This window comes from Cricetulus griseus, chromosome 5, assembly GCF_003668045.3.
Source record: "Cricetulus griseus strain 17A/GY chromosome 5, alternate assembly CriGri-PICRH-1.0, whole genome shotgun sequence".
Lineage (NCBI taxonomy): Eukaryota > Metazoa > Chordata > Mammalia > Rodentia > Cricetidae > Cricetulus > Cricetulus griseus.
In genome coordinates, this window is record NC_048598.1 from 18056431 (window position 1) to 18076914 (window position 20484).

Consider the following 20484-nt stretch of genomic DNA (forward strand, 5'->3'; position numbering starts at 1 on the left):
AATTTATTATTATTATTACTATTATTATTATTAATTAGCTTGTTTTGTTTTGTTGAGACAGGATTTCTCAGTGTAACAGCCCTGGCTGTTTTGGAACTCACTTACAGACCAGGCTGGCCTTAAACTCAGAGATCCTCCTGCTTCTGCCTCCCAAGTGCTGAGATTATTGTGTGCCACCACCACCAAGGAAGACACTTATTCTTAATATGATATGAATTTGTTAAAATGGTGATTTGACAACCATTTTGTGGATAGTCTAGTATAAATTCTAAAAAATACAGACAAATGAAAAACAGCTTCAAAAATACTCAACTAATAGCTGAACAAACTCCAGCATCCCTGTGATTGTTTGTGCTCCTGGAAAGAAACAGTTGTCATATACTTCAAAAGTTGCCTTTAAGGCTCTAGTTGTGACTGGAAACATTCAGCCATTAAGAATACTCCCTCCAGTATACATGCCTGTCTATCTCTTTCTCCTTGGGGCTTCTGACTCATGGTACTCCCAGTGCCATGGCACTTGGATACTAAGTAACTGTAGAACCAGCCAAGCTTGGTGTAGTGTGGCATGCCTCTAATCACATTTTACGGGAGGCTGAGGCAGGAGGATCATGAGTTCAAGGCCAGCTTGAGCTATGTAGTAAGACTGTGTCTCAAAAAACAAAAAGGAATTAAAAAGAAATAAGAAAATGAACCACTACCCCCCTTCCCTGCCACCAACAAATAATCTAGTGAAAATGGAAATTATTTCTACTAAGATTAATAATATATTTCTGAAAAGCAAAATAAAAAAGAGAAAAGAAAAATGACAATTTCTTTGTTACATAATTGCAGAAATCAGATATGATACAGTTAGGGTATCTTTCTTTAAAAAGTTAGCTTTTGTTATTCTGGGTTACAATAAAGACATGTTTATATAATTAAAACATTACACATGTGGCTTGGCATTTGTGGTTCCAGACTAGACAGTGCCACCTTGGGAGGTTCCTAGGGCAGAACATGACATAAAGATCTTGAGAATTGTTTTTAGGAAAATATTTTTTTAAAGTGTCTTGATACAGGAATTACTGAATGTCCCAACCACATTTATCTTCTTTTCCTTGTTATTAATAGCAAATAGATGAACAAACCACGAAACACTGGTACATGAAATGTGGGTTCATCTGAGAATGGAGTTCACTTACAATGTTTTTAGAGGGGAGGTTATTAAATTAGAGAAAAATAAGTATGGTTGATCAAATATGTGGAATGGGTGGATCACATGTTTCATGCCTTGCAAAAGAGATTCATCTCTCTCTCTCACACACACACACACAAATACACACACACACACACACACACACACACACACACACACACACACACAGATACATGCACCTTTTTACTAATTTAGAGTCTGCAAAGCACATTCTCAAAGAAAAACAGTGTGGAAATGTCTGTCATGTATCTCAAGACATGAATATATATATATATATGCATATTATATATATTATATATATATATATATCACTCTTTACACTCTTTACTATTAGCTGGTGTTTCATATATAATAATAAAGGCAGAAACTGAGTCGCTAAAAAGCAGAGACTTGGGAATAAACAGATAAAAGCTCAACTCTAGATTCTACCACTCATAACAGTAGGACCTAAGATCTCTAAACTTTTGTTTTTCCATTTGTAAATTTGAGATAAAACTTAATTCCTGCCTCACATAGCTGTTGGGAGGGTTGTGGAAGTCAGTGCAGTGAAGCACTTGCTATAGTGCCTGGTGCTTCAGTAACATCTTGCTATTATCTTTATTTTAGTAAATCCAGAGGATGTTAAACAGGTCTGTGACATTGCTATTCTAAAAAGCTGCTTGGTTTATCTTCTTTCTAAAGATGGACAGGGATGTGTATGGTCCACTGGCCCCACTCTATCCACTGTCTAGCTGAAAAACAATTCCAAATATAACTAGAGATTAAATTAATCCTATGGAACATTTAACTTTCTAAAAAAGACAGAGGCAACTAGGACGTTTCAATATGGGTTGGTTAAAAAGACAATAGAAACTCAACCAGAGGGAAACCATGCTTGGTACTGAGAACCCAGTCAACTCCCCAAGGCCAGTGAAGTCATGGATCTTGGAGGAGAACCTACAACTGATACTTCACTAAACCAGAATAATCCCTAACCAGTTTCTAAACATTTGTCTTCATACCCACAGATTAAGTGTAGCTCTCACCTCTCATCAAGGAAATGTCTCTTTGTAACAAATGGAGATCATTACAGAAAACTACAACCAAACAAAATGCAGAGTCGTGGAGTCCTTCCAAAGGATACATCTACAAAACAGGCCTCCACCTACTGCTCAGGGAACAGTGTGGAAGGGGGCAGAGAGACTGAAAGAACCAGAGGATGAGAGAGTTTGTTATGAGATTGGGTCTCCTGGGAATGTCAGAAGTTACACCCATAAAGTCTTATTGACATGGCTGCCTAATCACAAGCTGAACAAGGACAACAAAGAAGTGGATGGGGTGGGAGCCATTGGGGCCCCAACCCTACACAGAGAACTATAGGCAAGGCAAGCTGAGAACAGGAGAAATCAGTTGTCTTTCCCAGGTTTGGTGGCTTGAATAGGAATGGCCCCATAGACCCATGTGTTTGAATGCTTGACCCACAGGGAGTGGTACTATTAGGAGGTGTGGCTTTGTTGGAGGAAGTGTGTCACTGTGGAGATGGGATTTGAGGTCTATGCTAAAGACACACCCAGTGTGGGACACAAAGCTGTTTCTGTTGCCCAAGGATCAAAATATAGAACTCTCAGCTCCTTCTCCAGCACTGTGTCTGCCTGATTGCTACCTGCCATGATGTTATGGACTAAACATCTGAACTGTAAGCTCCAATTTAATGTTTTCCTTTATAAAATTCGCCATGGTCATGGTGTCTCTTCACAGCAATAGAAACCCTAAGACACCAGGGAAGAACACACCAATTGGTTATCCAAAACCAAATGGTCAGCCCTGAAAATATACAAATAACATTATACAGACTGAAAAAAGTTGTATAGAGATATATACCTATATCTGTATCTGTAACAACAATTAATGGAAACTGATGCCATGTATTTGAAAGTGAGTAAGAAAGGTTTTATGGAAGGTTTTGAAGTGAGGAAAGGAAAGGGGGAAATGATGCAATTATATTATCTCAAAAGCAAAAGAAGTTTTTAAAATTAAAAAAAGAAGATAGTAGAAATATTTGAGGGGTATGCTATGCCAGTAGGGAATTTGTTCTGTATAATCATTGAACTGGTATAATCTACTGTTAAATGTAATGAGGACTGAAAGGTTACTAGGGGAAAGGTACCAGGAGTGTGAAAGGTTACCATGGGTGTGAAAGGTTACCACAGGTGTGAAAGTTTCCCAGGGGTGTGAATATTTACCAGGGATATGGTGGGATGGTTAAACTTGCAGATTTACTTAACAGCCAGTAGCTTCCAGTTTATTGGTAGTTCTTCTTAGTTGCTCAGAGGACAATCTTGAGAGCTAGATCTTCCATCTTCCTCTTTCTCAGTCCCCTCACACATTTGGTCTTCTTCAGACCTGAGTCTGCCCTCCCCTTCACCACACTGCTGTCTAACTTTGTTCAGGGCCTGGGCTAGGCATTTGGGGACTGTGGCAATGCCCTCAAGGTTGCAGCCTCCTCTCAGCCTTCACATCTTATCTTCCTGACATGCACATCTAACGGGGCACTAGGCAAGTTGTCTACTTATGTCTATTGACCCATCAGACTGTGAGTTCTTGACCAGACAATGGCTGGTAGAATTCCAGTATCTAAGGAATGAATTATTTTCACTTAAATAATTGATGAGATGAAAAGAGACATTATGGCAATTTTTTCACTTTTCAAGGGCTTTGTACTGAATACAATCTTATTCTTTATAGTTCATAAAAAGGAACAACAACTAAACTCTAAACTCTATTAAGTCATGACGAGCTGAGTGAACAAAAGCATTAGGCTTACCAGTCAGTAGATCCTTGTTTAACTTTTCTCTGCTTATGGAAAGGATATACTGTAAGAGAAACAAAGTAGACATTGTTTCTTGAGGGGCAAATCCCACTCTAAGTTACTCAGAAAAGAAATTTTCACTATTTAGAAGGTTGTAAACTAGTTTTAGAACCATTTAGCTAATTGGTATAATAATAACAACAATAATACAATGACAACAAACAACTTTAACCAACTATGCTTAATATAATATCCACATTTTTAACTTAGGCTTTCTCAAAGTTTGATTCGATAAGTCAAATCCTTCTCATACACTGAAAATACTGGTTTTATTAACATAATTTTAACATTGTAAATTTCATATTTCCATCAGAACTCTAAAAATGGTTGTTACTTGCTTCACTACTGATAACATCAGAGCAAATGCACTGTTCCCCCATCCCCCCCCCCAAATCTACCTCCAAGACCTTAATTTCAGAGAAAACTGTATGTGAGAGTAACACGGGGTAGGGCTGGGGGTTTAGGAAAAGGACAGTCTTTCAGACCTTGTGGTAAAATGTAGCAGGTTGACTGTCCTATAATGCCAGGCATACATGGTGTCTAGGGACCAAAATACTTTAAGCATCGATTAAAATGTTTTATTTTTAGTTTAGTTTAAAAGCAGAAAGAAGAAAATCAAGTAAAATAAAAACTGATCTATAATAAGTCATAGGTTGCTTGTATTCATCATCATAACAATAAAGTCATAAAAAGTTAAGTTTAAATATGAATTACCTCTTGGCAAGCATACCTACCATGGACCATGAAAGTCACAATACAGTCTTATGATTTAGAGTGAAGTCATTAAGTATTTAAAGCATATCATTTTTCCAAATTATGGGAAACTACACAGTTTTTATTTTATTTTTATTTTTTTCCCACAGGACTGTCTTTTATTTTTTTCTTTTTTGTTTTATTTGAGTTACAAACACGATTGAATTATATGACAATCCCAGTTCCCTTCTCCCTCCCTTCCTCCACTACCACCCCCCCAACTAAAACCCTACCTATCTTATATCCTTTCTTCTAATCTACACCTTACTCAACCTTTCTGCTCCCTCATGACCTCTGCATTCTTCCTTTTCTTCCCTTCTCATTCTCGTAGCTCTCTCCCCCCTCTTCCCATGCTCTCAATTTGCTCAGGGGATCTTGAACCTTTCCCCTTCTCCAGAGGACAAAATTTGTCTCTTTTAGGGTCCTCCTTGTTTACTAGTTTCTCTGGCAGTGTGGATTGTAGGCTGATAATCCCTTACTCTAACTACACAGGTTTTAACACAAAAATATTAACATAGGTTCTTCCACTCATTCTGAAGTAGAAATTTTACCTTAGCAGCCAAATCTAAACTTGGTATAAAAATAACTCGGGCGTACCACAGTGACAGTGGTTAGGGAGGTGCTTGTTTCCTTTTCGACAGGGGAAGACAATGAAGAGGTTCCTTCATCTTGGATTTGTGCTGAGGCTGTTTCTAGGTTTAACTGGAATTTGATCTCCTTGATGGAGAATCCCATGGAAAACAGCCCAACTCTATCTAGGAAGCAAAGGTCGGCCTGTCCCAGCCAATTAGCTTAGCCTTTGTTAACACTGCTTGTTTGTTGTGGAATCTCCCTCCAGCTAACCACTTAGCTTCTGTTAAAAGTGCTTGCTTCAAACTGCTTACTCTGTGAAACCCCTCCACCCCACCTTGGATGCTGAGCAAGATGACTGGACAAGGCCTCTGTCCTAAAAAACAAAACCAAGTTCTGGACACTTGGGGTCTAACGTAGGTCCCCGGATACTTGGGTGTAGTCTCAGCCAGCTGGAATAAAGGCTCTCAATGCTATACACTGTCTGAGTAGTCATTACAGGTGAGCTTCCTCATAACGCTGATGTAAGAAGACAGACCTCTTCTTTGCCTCACAGTTCTATTTCCGGTGTCACTGCATTTCAGTGGAAATCAAATGTGAGCATGAAAGGCCAGGGGCTACAGCTCAAGGGTAGAGTACTTGCTCAACTTGTACAAGGCCCTGGTCTCCACTCCCAGCACAACAAGGAAATGCTATAGATGACATTAGGGAATGTTCCAATTATAAATTTGTTTAAATTAATGTGGTGAAAATAGTCTTTGCATGTTGGCTATAGGGCTTGTGTGCTTGGGAACCAATAGACATAGTTGTCCAATAGGGCCACCAAGACTTCTCTACCATTGACTCCACTGTCGGGATGGCATTGCCTCAGAAGCAGGAGTCAGTGTTGTCTTGTCATAGTACATGCCTCCGACAGCTAGTCTAAAAGGCAGATCCCTCAGGGAACTAATAAGTCTAAAGGCAGAAAGTGGCTGTTCTGACAAAAACAAGGATGACCGTATTTCCTCAGGCAGAGCAACCGAGTGGTTCAAAATAACTTGATGTAGTTCTTAAAGGGTAAAGTGGCCTTTAAGTTTGACTAAAACACAACAGATGCCAATGCAGTCATGTAGAAACTGAAGAATGAGGGTGGCTGTAAACTTAGCACTCACCCAGTTTGTAAGAATTGAGAAATAGCATTGGTGGTGGGAAAGGGACCGCTTCCTCCCTATTGTAGTGAAGGCTCCAAAATTGGAACCCTCCTACACCTGGTCCCTCTTGGGGAATCAATCCCCACTACAACAGCTGAAGAAAGCATTGTGGCCTCCTGTCCCTGTCACTTTCTTCATCTAGTTTCTGTGGTATTTGGACACGTATCTGTCCACTGATACGTGATTGGACAGGGCTCTGGAGTGAACTTGGTTGGACAGCTCACCATCCTTAGGATGTTCCATGGCAATACAAAAGAATAGTGAGTTGATAGTGTGAGTCACTTGCCAGGGACTCATAGAGCAATGGGGCTGTAGGCAGTGCTGCCCAGGCTTCCGGGTCACACCCCTGAGAAGAAAGCTGCTTTCTTTGTGCCTTGATGCATCTCATGCAAGTCTGCAGGCTGTTCCTCTTCTCTAAAGCATGGTTCAAGTTCAATAATTCTGAAGATTACGCTATGCTAGAGTGAATTTACATGACTTCTCTATCAAACCTCTGATAGACACTTTGCATTTTGGATTTAAGTCTTAGAAATGAAGTTCTGCCCAGCTTTCCTCCATTTGATTAGGGTGATTCTATTTTGCTACTGCTTTAAAATTTCTACCAAGTGTTTCAGATTTTTACCTTCTCTGTAGACTTTCCATGAGCTACAACTTCCCCCTTTCTCCAAGCCACTGTTCCATTTCCTGACCATACCACACAGTGAAGCCTCCCCTGTCTTACTCTACTCTACTGATGCTTCTTCTCCACGAACCAGATGGCTGTCCCTTGTCCTTCAGAAGAATGTGAACCTTACTCAGGCTCTGTGCTTCATAAGGCAGGGCTCCAGAAAAAACAAAGCAAACTGGGAATTCCCCTCTTGTTGGCGGATGTTTGGGGCCTTCATCCTCTTTCAAAGAAGTAAACCCAAAGAGTATAATTAGATATAAATACATGTTCTCCCAGCTATGAATGTCAGCAAGAGAAAGGCCAGAAAAACATAGAGCAGGATAATGGATTTGCTTTCAAAGACCACATCACCGTCTGGCCTCTGTTGTTTTGGGAATTATGAAGTACTGAAAGCTTTTCTGGTTCATTCTATACATCTTATTATAAGCAAATCCAGGGCAAGATGGTAATTTAGGGGAAGGCAACTGCAGTGCCATGTGCCCCAGTGTCCTTGTACATGATACTCAACAACAGATAACATGGTAATTTCCCAACACATTGCAGGTGTTGGGCTCAGTTAGAACTGATGCATTCATAATTCACTTCCTCCCATGCAGACCTACCTGAGACTTGTTCCCATAAGGAATTTCAGACTTCTTTCCTGAGAGAGAGTGGATCATTCTTGCTCTCATGGGCACACCTTTGGAAACGATCTGAGAAGAACCAGAAACAGCTGTTTCCATCGCCACGACATAACACCATGAGAATTAAATAGATGAGTATGAAAATGGGATTTTTCAGTTAAACCTCTAAAGGGACCCAGGAAGCCTAATGTGGTTGAAAAGTCACTCAGTGACTACTTTGCTCCAGAATATGCCAGTGTTTCTTTAAATTGGAAGAAAATGAACATTTCTCTGGCTTAAACCAGGTATTGTAGACTCGGGGGAGTGGTTAGGTGCTAGAGATATTGAGTTGGGGGCTAAATGATTTTCTTATGACTATGGACAGGGCCATTGTGAGGAGAAAAATGCAATCCTCCCTGGTATCTGTTGTATTTCCTTGGTGTGTGAACTCTCTGGTTAGAGGTAGTATTGCATGTGACAGCAAGCAGCCCTGCCTTCAAGTTCCGTTTCTGACTTCCCTCAATGATGACGGTACCCTGTAAGATGAAACAAAGCTTCCCCTCTCCTAATTTGCTTTTGATCAGAGTGTTTCATCATAGCACCTGAAAAGAAACTACAGCACCCCTACCCAACCAATCAGAGGTGCATCTTCCTGTAAGCCCAGTGTGAGACATGATATCAGATGGGATCGTAGTGTCATGTCTTCAACTCCCTGCCCCATGCCTCAAGTCTCCAGCCCCATCATGTGTTAGGTGGTCACTAGCTTGTTGTCTGGAATTTTCCAAGCCTTTGCTGAATGAATTTTTATAGGCAGGTCGCTGGTATCAAATAACATTTCATATCAGGATGAAATCAGTGCCATAATTGTTGAAAACCATCGAGTATGTACATCTCCATGGAAAACTTACGAGGACTAGGGCAATGGCTTAGTGAGTAAGAGTGCTTGCTGTGTGAGCATGAGGACCTGCATTTGGATCCCCAGTGGCAAACTTAAGCGTCAGTGAAAGACCTTGTCCCAAGAGGATAAAGTAGAGAATGACAGAGCAGGACATCCAACAGGTTCCTTTGGCATTTGTGGGTACTAGTGTAAGTGTGTTCACCCAACACATACATGAATACATAGGTCTATATCACACACACACACACACACACACACACACACACACACACACACACACACACACTTTTTTAAAGAAAGCAAACTGCATCAACAATGTACCTGATCTTCCAGACCAATGGCCTTCAAGGCTTGCCGTCCTCTATAAGAAAGGGCCAAGTTAATGCTTCTTCCATGTGTAAACTTAGCCACTCGAATATCTAAAAACAGGAAACAGATTCTGTGTTGCACACACTTCCTCAAATGTGGCTAAGGAGTACATAAACCCTTGCATTTGAGCAATTGTTAAAGTCAGAGTCAAATTAAAAGACTCATTAACTTGTCTAAACAAAATACCAGGTGTAAATTAGTAAGTTTAGTTCACTGAGGCATTAAAAGTATTCTAATAGTTCCTATATCTTAAATTTCTGACATTAAAACTTCTTTTATTTAGAAAATCCAAAGAAATAGATTAAAGAATGGGAAACTCTTCCCCCATTCTCTGTTACTGACTTACCTTCCCTGGCTTCATACACATCAACTTGAAAATTCCTCTTTGCAAGAAAGCATGCATTCAATGCTCCAACCTAGAAATCAAAACAATCTTTTTCATGTCTTCATCTGGTTCTGTACATTCACAGATACTTTGGTGGAAAACATACTATTGTGTATTGATGGATATATAGTCCATTCATTACATGGACGTAGTTGTAGTCACTGCCCAAGAAGATGAAAGGCAAGATAAGTTAGATCATATAGACCTGATTTTGTAAGCCTATAATCCAGCTGAGGTAGGAGGTTCTTGTGTTCAAGACCTGCTTGTGCAATTTAGGAATAGCCTGTCTCAGTATCAAAAGGTAACTGGGAATATTACCTCTGTTTAGCACGAGCAACACTCTGACTTCATTCCACAATAATGTAAAAAAAACAAGAGAGAAAGAAAAGAACAAAACAATCAGATTAATTCAAGATTAAGTGGTATAGTTGTAGACAAAGGTTTGGCTTTTCTTCTGCAAAGGAGGAGACAGGTGTTGGAATATTTAAAGAAGACCTTTTCATAATCAAATAAATGAGAAAATACCCTGCTAGCATCCCAAAATGGCCATTACAAAGGAATGAACAAATGAATTCTGGTGTATTTACACAAAAGTATAAGTGAAGAGTGAGTTACAGATGATTCATACTATGTGACATTCTTACAAAAAGGATAACAGAGACACAGCCATGAGTATATGTATTTAAATATATCATTAAAATATGTATTTACATTTATTAATGCATATATGATCATATGGTATGGATATGAGAAAAATATTAATTAAAAGGAAAATATCCATGGCAGTGTTCCAGTGGGTGAGGAAGAAGAAGTTAGTGGAAGTTCTTGTGTTGAGGGTGAGCTGGCAAGCACTTATTATTAACAACCAGCTAGCAACAACAACAAAAGCAGTAACTAGGAGCACCTTCTTTAAGCCCAGTCACGGTAGTATATCAAAGACTGTGAGAATTCCTGTTCTGCATATGTGGTGTTCAGATGAAGCTAAGATGAAAACCTAGGCATGTATGTTCACCTTCACGGTCTGGTTCTACAGCTAGGGATGTAGGCTTTACCCTTTGAAAGTGTTATTTCTTCTCACTTTCTGGAGAAAGTGAATAATTTGGAATAACCGGCAGTGTCATCTTCGGCTGTTAGGTGGTGAAGTGACTAAGAGACAGGAAATGTGATGTGTAAAGCACTCCAAGCTTCCCAAGACTCTGTAAAGGCACAGCTGGATTCCTGACCATAATGAAGGAGGGTGGAGGAAGGAGGAAACTGGGCACACTAAGCAGGACCTCAGGAAGGTAGCCCCTCTTAGGGGCGTGGACATTTATGAACTGATTCTGCATTTGTTCTAAAGTACTGCACCAAGAACCCACACCAGTAAGCGGGGAACAAATGAGGTGTGAGGAATACATTTTTTGCATGTAGGCAAGACTGGCTTCTGTGAAGTACTTCAAAAACCCACCAAGACCATTGGAGAGATAAAGGCAGAGGACATAGAGTTAAAACTTCTCTGATGAAACCAGAGCCTCAAAAGATGGAGGGAGATTCGTAGAAACAACAAAAATGTCCCTTGACACCCCCCCCAACAAAGGAAGATAGACTTCCACAGCCCATTGAAGTCCACCCCACCTGTTGTAAGATGGCCTAGGGATGGAATGACAGAGAGGAATCTCAGAGCCTCAAGAGTGGGAAGGAAAATGAATGGTCACACAGAGGATCCTTGTTAAACTAAATGGGTCACTAAACAAAAGCAAAATTAGGAATCTGGGAGACAGATAAGGAGGAGGGAGGTGGGAGAGAGATTACAGAGGGTGGGAGGAGAGAGTAAATAGTATGCATTTTATACCAGGAAACTGTCCAAGAACTAACTTAATTAAAAAAATCTAGAAAAGAAAATAAAATGTGGCAGTGTACACAATGGAATTTTATTTAGCTGTAAAGGAAAATGGAATTATAACATTTACAGGGGAACAGATGGAGTTGGAGATGATTCTATTAAGTGGAGTAAGCAAGATCATGAAGATAAACAGCTTTTCCTGCTCATATATACAACACAGGTTTAAGTAAGTGTGGAGGGGGGAAGAGGTCTAAAGGAGGCAGGGGGGTGTATATGTATGACATAAAAATAGAAGGAGAGAAGGATGGCCAGCAAGAGGCAAGGACAGAGGACAGGGAGGGAACTGTATGAACGATGAGCGAAAAATAAAGTATAATGACAGACATGTTATGAAAATGTAACAAAAAGTTCATTTCTTTGCAAAACATAATGTAAAATATCAATAAAAAACTGAATGGAAATTTATTTTAGTATTACTAAAATAAGTGCACTAAGGAAGGCTAACAGCATGTCCTCTATGTGTACATATCAGTAGCATTTGTAGAAATGATAGACTTGACCTAAATGACACTGTATAAAGACCTTGGCCCAAGATTACATGAGCTTTGTTGAGGTCTATGCATCAGGGATGTTTCTTTCAGGAGAAGTGAAAGTTCTAATGACCTGATTTTGGCAGTGGGAAGGACTAGGTGGAGAATAATGTAGAGATCTTTGTGTGAGGAGTCCAAAAAGGAAGAAGAGTTGAGTTCAACACTTGGGATTTAGTTTTAACCCAAGAGGAAGAAATTGGGGGAAGTAGAAACTGAGGAAACCCAAGAGCCACTGCCTGGAGGCAGACATGCCTGTTCCTTTGGGCTGTGCACACTCTCTAGGCTGAGTTTACACTGGCTATAGTGTAGAAAGATCTCCAGGTCACTGAGCAGCAATAACACTTGAAACCAATTTAGCATCAACAGCGTTTTGAGTTTGGAAATCACTGTCAGAAACAAACACAGCAATGACAGCTGAGGAGCTTCAGGGCATGTGTAGGAAGCCATTTCACAGCAGAGAAAGAGTTTGAGTGTTATTCAGGGAGAAATCCACAGAAAACTGGCTCACTTTTGCATCTTCTTCAACTCTTTGCAGATTTGTTCCCTCCCTTCTTGGATTTCTGAGATGCTTAAAGAGACATCATTGCTGCTACCCTTGAGTAATTCATCAATGTACAGCAGCTTTCTAACTGGTCTTATCTCCTCCTAATTTCCCCAGATGTTTCCTTAAAAAGCTTGCAGAATGTTTGTTTGTTTCGAGATAGGGACTTGTTATGAAGCCCAGGCTTACCTGGAACTTTTAATCCCTCCTCGGTTTCCCAGTTTTGACTAACAGCATGCACTACTATGCCAAGCATGAAGGATCTTTCTAAATCTAAAATCCTCCCAAGGCCTTTAAGAGCATTGCAACTTTGAGTAAAACACAGCCTTCTTCCCTGATCCTCTCAAATGTTGTAGACACTGGCCATGTCAGCTTTGCATCTCATGTAGGTGTCTGGAATTATCTTGTCAGAGGGCTGTCCTTGATCCCACTACAAACAGAAACTGCCAAGACCTGCTATAAGTATTGCCCTGTTTGCCTTGTTCTTGCATCTCCCTGCAATCTTGCTTTGTTCTTTATTGCCTTTCTCCTCCCTAGAATGCCCACTCCTTTATCCGTAATACCTTAAACACCATGGGCAGCAAGGTATACATGCATTCTCATTTTGTTCAACAATTCATAGGGAAGAGCTAGAGCTAGGCCTGGCCTGAAGCCTGACAACCACAGCAAATAGTGATCTTCTTTAATGCTTGGTTTTGCTTGGCTTTGCTGAGACACAGGATCTTACTGTGCATTCCACATAGGCCTCAGTCTCAGTCTACTCCCCAGCCTCAGCTGGCCAAGTCCGAGCGTTACAGATGTGGGCAGTCATACATGCTCATTTCGAGGCATTTAGATATATTAAAGGACCTGTCATATCCATTTTCCTGCAAGCAACATAATTTTATCATTCTTTATGGGAGAATAATACCAGTGTGTGGGGTGTGTGTGTGTGTGTGTGTGTGTGTGTGTGTGTGTGTGTGTGTGTGTGTGTGTGTGTAACATTTTCCTTATCCACTCATTTTCTGGTGGGTACCTAGGCTGAGTCTGTAACCTAGCTGCCGGGAGTACTGGAGCAGTAAGCACGGTCATGCTAGTATCTCTACAGAGAGCTGACTTGGTTATTTTAGGTATAAATGGAGAAGTAGTGTAGCTAGATTGCTTTTTTTTTTTTTTTTGAGACAGGGTTTCTCTGTATTGCTTTGTATTGTCCTGGCACTCACTCTGTAGACCAGGCTGGCCTCTAGCTCACAGAGATTCACCTGCCTCTGCCTTCCGAGTGCAGGGATTAAAGGAGTGTGCCACCAATGCCCGGTGTGTAGTTAGATTGTAGAGAGGTTCTATTTTTAATCTTAAGGAGCCTCTGTGTGATGGTTTTCATTTATTGGAATATTTTTATTCTATCAGAGTTCTACTGAGCAGAAATAAATACAGTTTTTTTGGGGGGGGATTAGCTTTGGCTGTAAAAATATGGCACACATTCACACTCCTTCCTACTGTTGGGGGCAAAAAAATCAACACAATCTCACATCTTGCTAGGTGTTAGTGACAGCCCTGTCACCTCACCTGCTGAGGTAAAAAGTAAGGGGCTCACTCACCACCCCATCACATTGGAATTGCCAAGTAATTTTGGTGAGCAAATGTGTTATTTCTCATTTATCTGAACAGCTAGTGAGTATCTGATAAGTTTTAAAAAACTATTAATTTCATGTGTCTTGACCCTTTCTTCTCATTAGAGAGTACTGAGTTATTAACCAGAGTGGGGCAACACATAGCCATGTTTGGTAGCAAAATCAAGTTCAGTTTGTTTTATTTTTGTTTTTTAGGAAACACTAAACCAAAACAACAAAAGAAAACAGACATCCTTATGCTTAGTGGATACAAAAATACCTTTCCCAGAAAGGACAATTTAGAACAAATGCTGTTACCCATACTTATTGCTGAGGTGGCTGCCAGTGAATGAATGGATGAAGACAATATGGTACACATACACAATGGAGTAAGTAGCATTTAGCCATAAAGAAGAATGAAAATATGTATTAGGTCCTTTTAGTAAAATGGGTGGATTTGGAGAACATCAGGCTGAATGAAATAATAAAAATACATAGAGACAAGTACTGCATATTCTCTGTCATATATGAAAATACCAACACACAGAGGAGGGGAAAGAAAGGAGACCTAAAAATTTAGAGAAGGCGGTGTGAGAGAAGGAAGGGGGTAAAAGGGAAAATAGGCATGATTAGTGTATGGACATGTGTTTATGACAATATCAGCACTTATTGTGTTAATTGTAATAAAAACAATGCTGTACTTATAATAGGTATATTTAAACATTAAAAAGTTTAACTATTAGAATCAATCATCTACACATGATAAACAATCATTAGTGAGATAATAATAATAATCAAAATCACCCGAAGAGCAATACACGTCTGGACAGTCTTACCAAACCACCGCCGATAACAGCCACTCTTTTCCCTTGAGTATCATCAGATGAGGCCATAGCTGCCCGAACACCTCTGTCCAGGTTGGAACTCTCTGTCCTACATGCTGGTGTTTTGCAATCTTTTTATTGCCAGAAGCCCAGGGCCTTTGGGAGCCCTAGCAAGGTTTGGTCAAAGCTCACTTCCTCGGATAGTGTTTAACCCGCTAGAAGCCCAAAGTCCGATCAGCTCTGCTCTCAGAGACAATTCATTGCGATAACCAAAATTTGAAAAACCCAGCCATGTAGAAGACACGTTTTTTTTTTTTTTTTTAAATAACAGTCTTGGGGCTTTCCTTCTTCTTTTTCTACGGCATCTGTTAGTTTCATTTTCATTCAAACTACGGTTATGAATGAAACTTGTATTGTCTGAGGTTTGGAAGCATCTTCCACCTCTCAGAGAGTGAGAGGACTGGATTCACAATTTATCCCTGCTGCAGAGACAAACCTAGAATCTGGCCTGAAAGGTTCTTGTGGGCTGGTTGCCTTTGGCCGTCTCTGCTGGGAACTTTTTTTTTTTTTTTTTTTTTTTTTTGCCATCTTCATAGTTTCCTGTTTGTAGATGTGTAACCAGCTGAGCACATTTCTCGTTGTTGTGGAGTTTTAGCACTGGACTTTAGATTCTAGCTTGTGCCTGCCATGGACAAAATGGTGAACACACTGTGGGGTCTAGACTTGTGTCTGGTTTCAGGGCATCTCATCACTCTTTTGACTTTTGAGATGAATATACTTGGTTTGGGGGCGAGTATTCGTGAGTTGTGCTTCTTTTCTGGGACGTATTGTCGGGTAGAATAAAATGAAAGCATACATGAAGATTTATTTCTTTTATTTTTGGTCAGATGGCGAAGAATTCACTTGGTAGGGACTGGAAGGAAACCCACTCCATAGCGCCCCTTCTGGTGAGTATGATAGAGGTGCTAGCAAACTGAGTATTTAGAGTAGGTATCACATGGCAATGAAGTTAAAGACACAGCAAGGGCACACAGGGAAGGGTAATTCTATGAATCCTGTATTCTTGGGAACCTAGTTCTTTTGTCCAGAAACAAGCATCTAGCAGTGGTTTTGCTGTGTGGATTACCCTGTTCCCCTCCAAGCTCCGAGTCGCCCCCCGCCCCTGTTTTTCTTTTCTCCTCCCTGGCCCTCTTTTCTTCTTTCCCTACTTTGCCACCTGACGTCACTTTCCTCTTTTCTCTTCCTTCCTTTCCCTTTCAATGTCATGTTAGCAAATTTCACACCTCTTCACACCCCATTTATTTTCTTTCGATTAACAACATATAACTCAATAGTTCTTTAGTATCAATATGAAATAATTGTATCTTTGGAGAAGCTTTTCAAAAGTTAAGGACTTTTACCCACAGAAGTAAAGTACTTAAGCACAAATGTAAGTGTGACAGCTTCCTTCATAATATGTGCCTACTATGGAATTCGAAGGAAAATATTGCCAGCTTCCCAGAAATTCGCTGCCCCAGACCCCTCATTCCCTTACAGAGTGGCCAACATGCCAACATTATCTTCTTGTTTTTGTTTGTATGATCTGTGCCATCATACATGAACCTTAGAAATAGTCTAATTTTGTATCTCTTTTTAAACTTTACTATACATGAACACATAAGTGTGTGTGTGTGTGTGTGTGTGTGTGTGTGTGTGTGTGTGTGTACACGTGCACAAGTTTCATCACTGGGAATTGAACCCAGGGCGTTATGCATGCTAAACACTCTAGCTACCATTGAATATATTCTCGGTCCTGTTTTGTTGCATAGCTTAGTTCTTTTTCTCAATGGTATGCTTCTTAAGATCCATGGCTCTTGTTTGTTACTTTTCGTTGTCATAGTATTACTTTCCCAGGGTTGCCATGTTCTAAATCTTGAGGTATTTCAGATTCTTGGTACAGAGCTTACTATGTTCTTCCTTGGAAGATTCTGGGTTCTTATCTTTGCTTATGGAGTTCCAACATTTCATGTTAACATACTTTGCTCTGGCTTGTTCAGATTTCCTTGATCAATGGAATTTCTTCTTTTAAAAATGTATCTGTGTTTTGAGATCATGTGTATATGTGAGGGCATGCATATGACAGTACATGTATCTGCAGAGTTCTGAAGGTGCATAGGATCTCCTGGAGCTAGAGCCACAGGTGGTTGTGAGGATTCTGCAGATGCTAGGGAACAAACCTGGTCCCCTGCCAGAAAGCATGTGCTCTTAACCACTGAACCATCTCTTCAGTTCCATTGGCCCTTTCGGGAATTCATTGGTTTAAAGTTTCCCCCAACTTTATTCCTGTATATCATTTAATATTTACCAGAGCAGACTGCTAAGCCTATGAACAAATCCATACTGTTTTTCTGCTCTAATTTTTGAGAGAAATTTATGTTTTTATCTTATAGACGTCCTATAATTTTATATATATACAGCTTTTTATTGTTGTATCTTAAAGTTTCGAAAAACAAAAGAAAACAAAAACTCCTTTCTAACCACCCCAGCAAGGTGGTGTACTCACACCTCACGGTCTTTATTTAAAGGAGGGAGAGGTCCCCCCGCCCCCAGTCTCTTTCCTCACTGCTAGATTGGAACTCTGAACTTTGTGCATGTGTTTTGTTCCTGAACTGTTATCCTTAGGCCCAGAATGATTTGAGCAGACTTGAACCTTGCTGTCAATTGTGCCAGCTGGGAGTTGGGATTTAGAGCAGAAGAGCAAACTGTTAGGTTAGCACTCACCTCTTCAAGCAGGACAGAGGTCATAACCCATAAAGAACAGAGTGCAAATAAACTGGAAACACAAACAAATCAGCAAGTGTCAACAAGAACAAAGCAGGTCCCTGTTACCAGACAAGTCCAGAGTTTAAAAATTGCAACTCTAAGCAATGCAAAAACATGCTTTTACATAGATATAAGGTTGCATCCTAAAATAAAGAGGTACAGTGCCAACCATTAATGAAAAGGCTTTAAATACATTTTCATTATTGACAACAATGAACTAAGCCACATTTCCCACATTTCAGTCACTTGTATTCTGCCTTCCCTACACACTTCACCTTTTGTTACTATTTCTTCATGTCCCTATACATTTTATTTAACTAAAATGGAACTTTATATTGCTACTACAAGTAGAAATTTAATTTCATTAATAAATAGAAATTAAAAGCTAATAATAGGAAGTTCTTGGATATCAATATTCTCTTTGTAAAAAGGACCATAGTGGGTACTATCTCATAAAATTGACTTCAGTGTTTAATGAATTAATTAATACATTTTAAATGACATGCACATCTGCAATCCCAGACCTGGAATCATCGAGGCAACAAGACTTCAAATTCAGGGCCAACCTGGGCCCTGAAATACATGGTATTTCAACAAAATAAAAACCATAAAAAGAAAAACCTCTGGAATATTGTATGTGTCATAGGCAGTTGTTAAAAAGATATTAAATATCCCACTCATAGAAAGCTCATCGTAAGGGATTTGAAAAAGTTAAACTGTGCAGTAGGAACAGGAGATAGGTTTGAAACAGAAATGAAACAAACAAACAAATAAACCAGTATTAAAAAGAACTTAAAATAGCAAACAGTAATACAAATAGACACCCTTGGGTCCTGGAGACAGCTCAACAGGTAAATGTCCTTGCCGCTAGGCCGGAAGACCTGAGTTCATTCCCTGTGTCCACAGAGTGGAAGGAGAAAACCAACTCCCACAAATTGTCCTATATGTATGTGCTGTGGCACCAAAACCTAAACTAAACTCACAATGAAAATATAAATAAAAATTTAAATTCATGAAATAGAATACTATTAAGTTAAGAAGATCAAGGCTACATTCTCAACACAGGATTCTGTTTCAGAAGCAGGCTTTAAAGTTGTTTTATTTTATTTTATTTTTGAAACAAGGGTCTTATTATGGAGCTCTGGCTGTCCTGGAAGTGACTATGTAGACCATACTAGCATTTAACACACAGAAATCCATGTTTGTGCCTCCCTAGTGTGGAGACTAATGGGTGTACCATCATGCCAGGCCTGAGATGAAGTTGTAAAATCATTGTTTCTGAAACAACATAGACGGATACACATATGAAGAAAATGAGGGCCTCTGTGAAGGGGGAAAAGAAAATGCTGCTGAAGTTTAGAAATGTATCTTGTCTTTCATTAAGGGTATGGAACAAACACAATGTTGTCATTTTCTAGGAAATGACAGCAATCGGTAAATGTTTGTGTTATTTTGTGGTAGGAGAGTAGGGCATGGAGGAAGAGACTCAAGATGACACATAAAATAAATGAATGGCTGAAGAAGACTGGAGTTAGGTCTCAGAAACCCCAGCAAATGACTGAGTTACCTATTAACATATCACAGGGGGTTAGGGTTAGACTAGCTTTCCCAGCATCCCTCAGTACCTCTGCCTCCTCCCAGCCCTTCTCATCCTGCCCCTACCCTAAACATCTCCTTCTGAGGATCTGGGCTTCCATTAGAAGTAGTCACGTCCTTCTCCTTTTATTCCATTTTTTCATTCAAGTGGAACCCTAGGGTTACACACACACACACACACACACACACACACACACACACACACACCACTGTCTTCACAATTAACCTGTGGCTGCTCTTTAATGATGAAAGTGTAAACATTTGGGTTAGGATTATAAAGTATATGACTATACTTTATCTTAATGTCTTGGTTTTTCTAACCTAACTTTTGAAGTAAAATTGGTTTCACCTTTTCACCAAATATTCTAGGAATTTCTCAACCATTAGTTGTGAGAGGCAAGAAGAGATAGATACTGATGTCTGAAAACTTGATATTGGTTTAAGCATTTTGATTTTAGCTCAATATTAGTCTCATTCTTACTTTATTTCATTTGTCTTATTTATAGACTAGGTGTCTTGTATCCCAGGATGGCTCAAACTCACTGTGTGACCAAGGATGGCCCTGAACTACTGTACTTCCTATCTCTATTTCTGAAGTGTTGGGCTTGCAGGTTAAGGCTACCATGCAGATCATGGCAGGCTCACTATGAAGCCAGGCTGTCCTTGAATTCACCACCTCCCTACAGTGGCTTCTAGAATGCTTGGATTAAAATTGGAGCCACCATACCCCCAACAACTTTCTCTTTAAACCGTCCTCTGATTCTGCAGTAGAAAGCTAAATGAAGAGATTAAAATGGTTAAAATGATGGCTCAGATGCAGTTTTATGTCACTCGTCATCATCAAATCCATATGCTTCTCCTAGCCTGAAAGCCTATACATTAACCAGTAACCACGAAGAAAACCCGGAGGCCAAAAATCCCAAAGGCTGTGGACACATTAAAAACGTTATCAGAGCACATGTTAAAAGACAGAGGAAAGTTGACAAGACTCCAAAATGACAATTAAAAGCAACCTAACGTGGTGGGACAATGAATAACTAGGTCCTTGTCTAAAGTTCGCGGCACTTCCTAAAATTTCTAGGAAGGCAGGATTTGGATCCACACCATGGATGGTTGCACGATAAATAATAACTTGATAACGCGTTAATTTCTAAGCTATTTCGCGGACCTAGAACCATAGGCGTCACCCGCTGGTAATCCCGCCTCTGAGCAGCGACATTTAAAAACATCGCGGAAAGACAGT

The 20484-nt window shown here is 39.9% G+C and overlaps 1 protein-coding gene across 1 annotated transcript in view; it reads right to left on the reverse strand.

Annotated features, from left to right (window-relative positions):
• Nucleotides 1–15334, reverse strand: part of Kmo (kynurenine 3-monooxygenase) — a 31800-nt gene extending 16466 nt beyond the window's left edge. Inside the window, exons 1-5 of the mRNA XM_027418897.2 lie at nucleotides 14856–15334; nucleotides 9439–9508; nucleotides 9045–9142; nucleotides 7826–7915; nucleotides 3999–4047 (exon numbers count right to left, since the gene is read on the reverse strand). Of these exons, the coding sequence (XP_027274698.1) occupies nucleotides 3999–4047; nucleotides 7826–7915; nucleotides 9045–9142; nucleotides 9439–9508; nucleotides 14856–14912 (364 nt within the window). The 5' untranslated portion in view covers nucleotides 14913–15334. The remainder of the gene's footprint in view (nucleotides 1–3998; nucleotides 4048–7825; nucleotides 7916–9044; nucleotides 9143–9438; nucleotides 9509–14855) is intronic.
• Between the last annotated feature and the right edge of the window lie 5150 nt (nucleotides 15335–20484).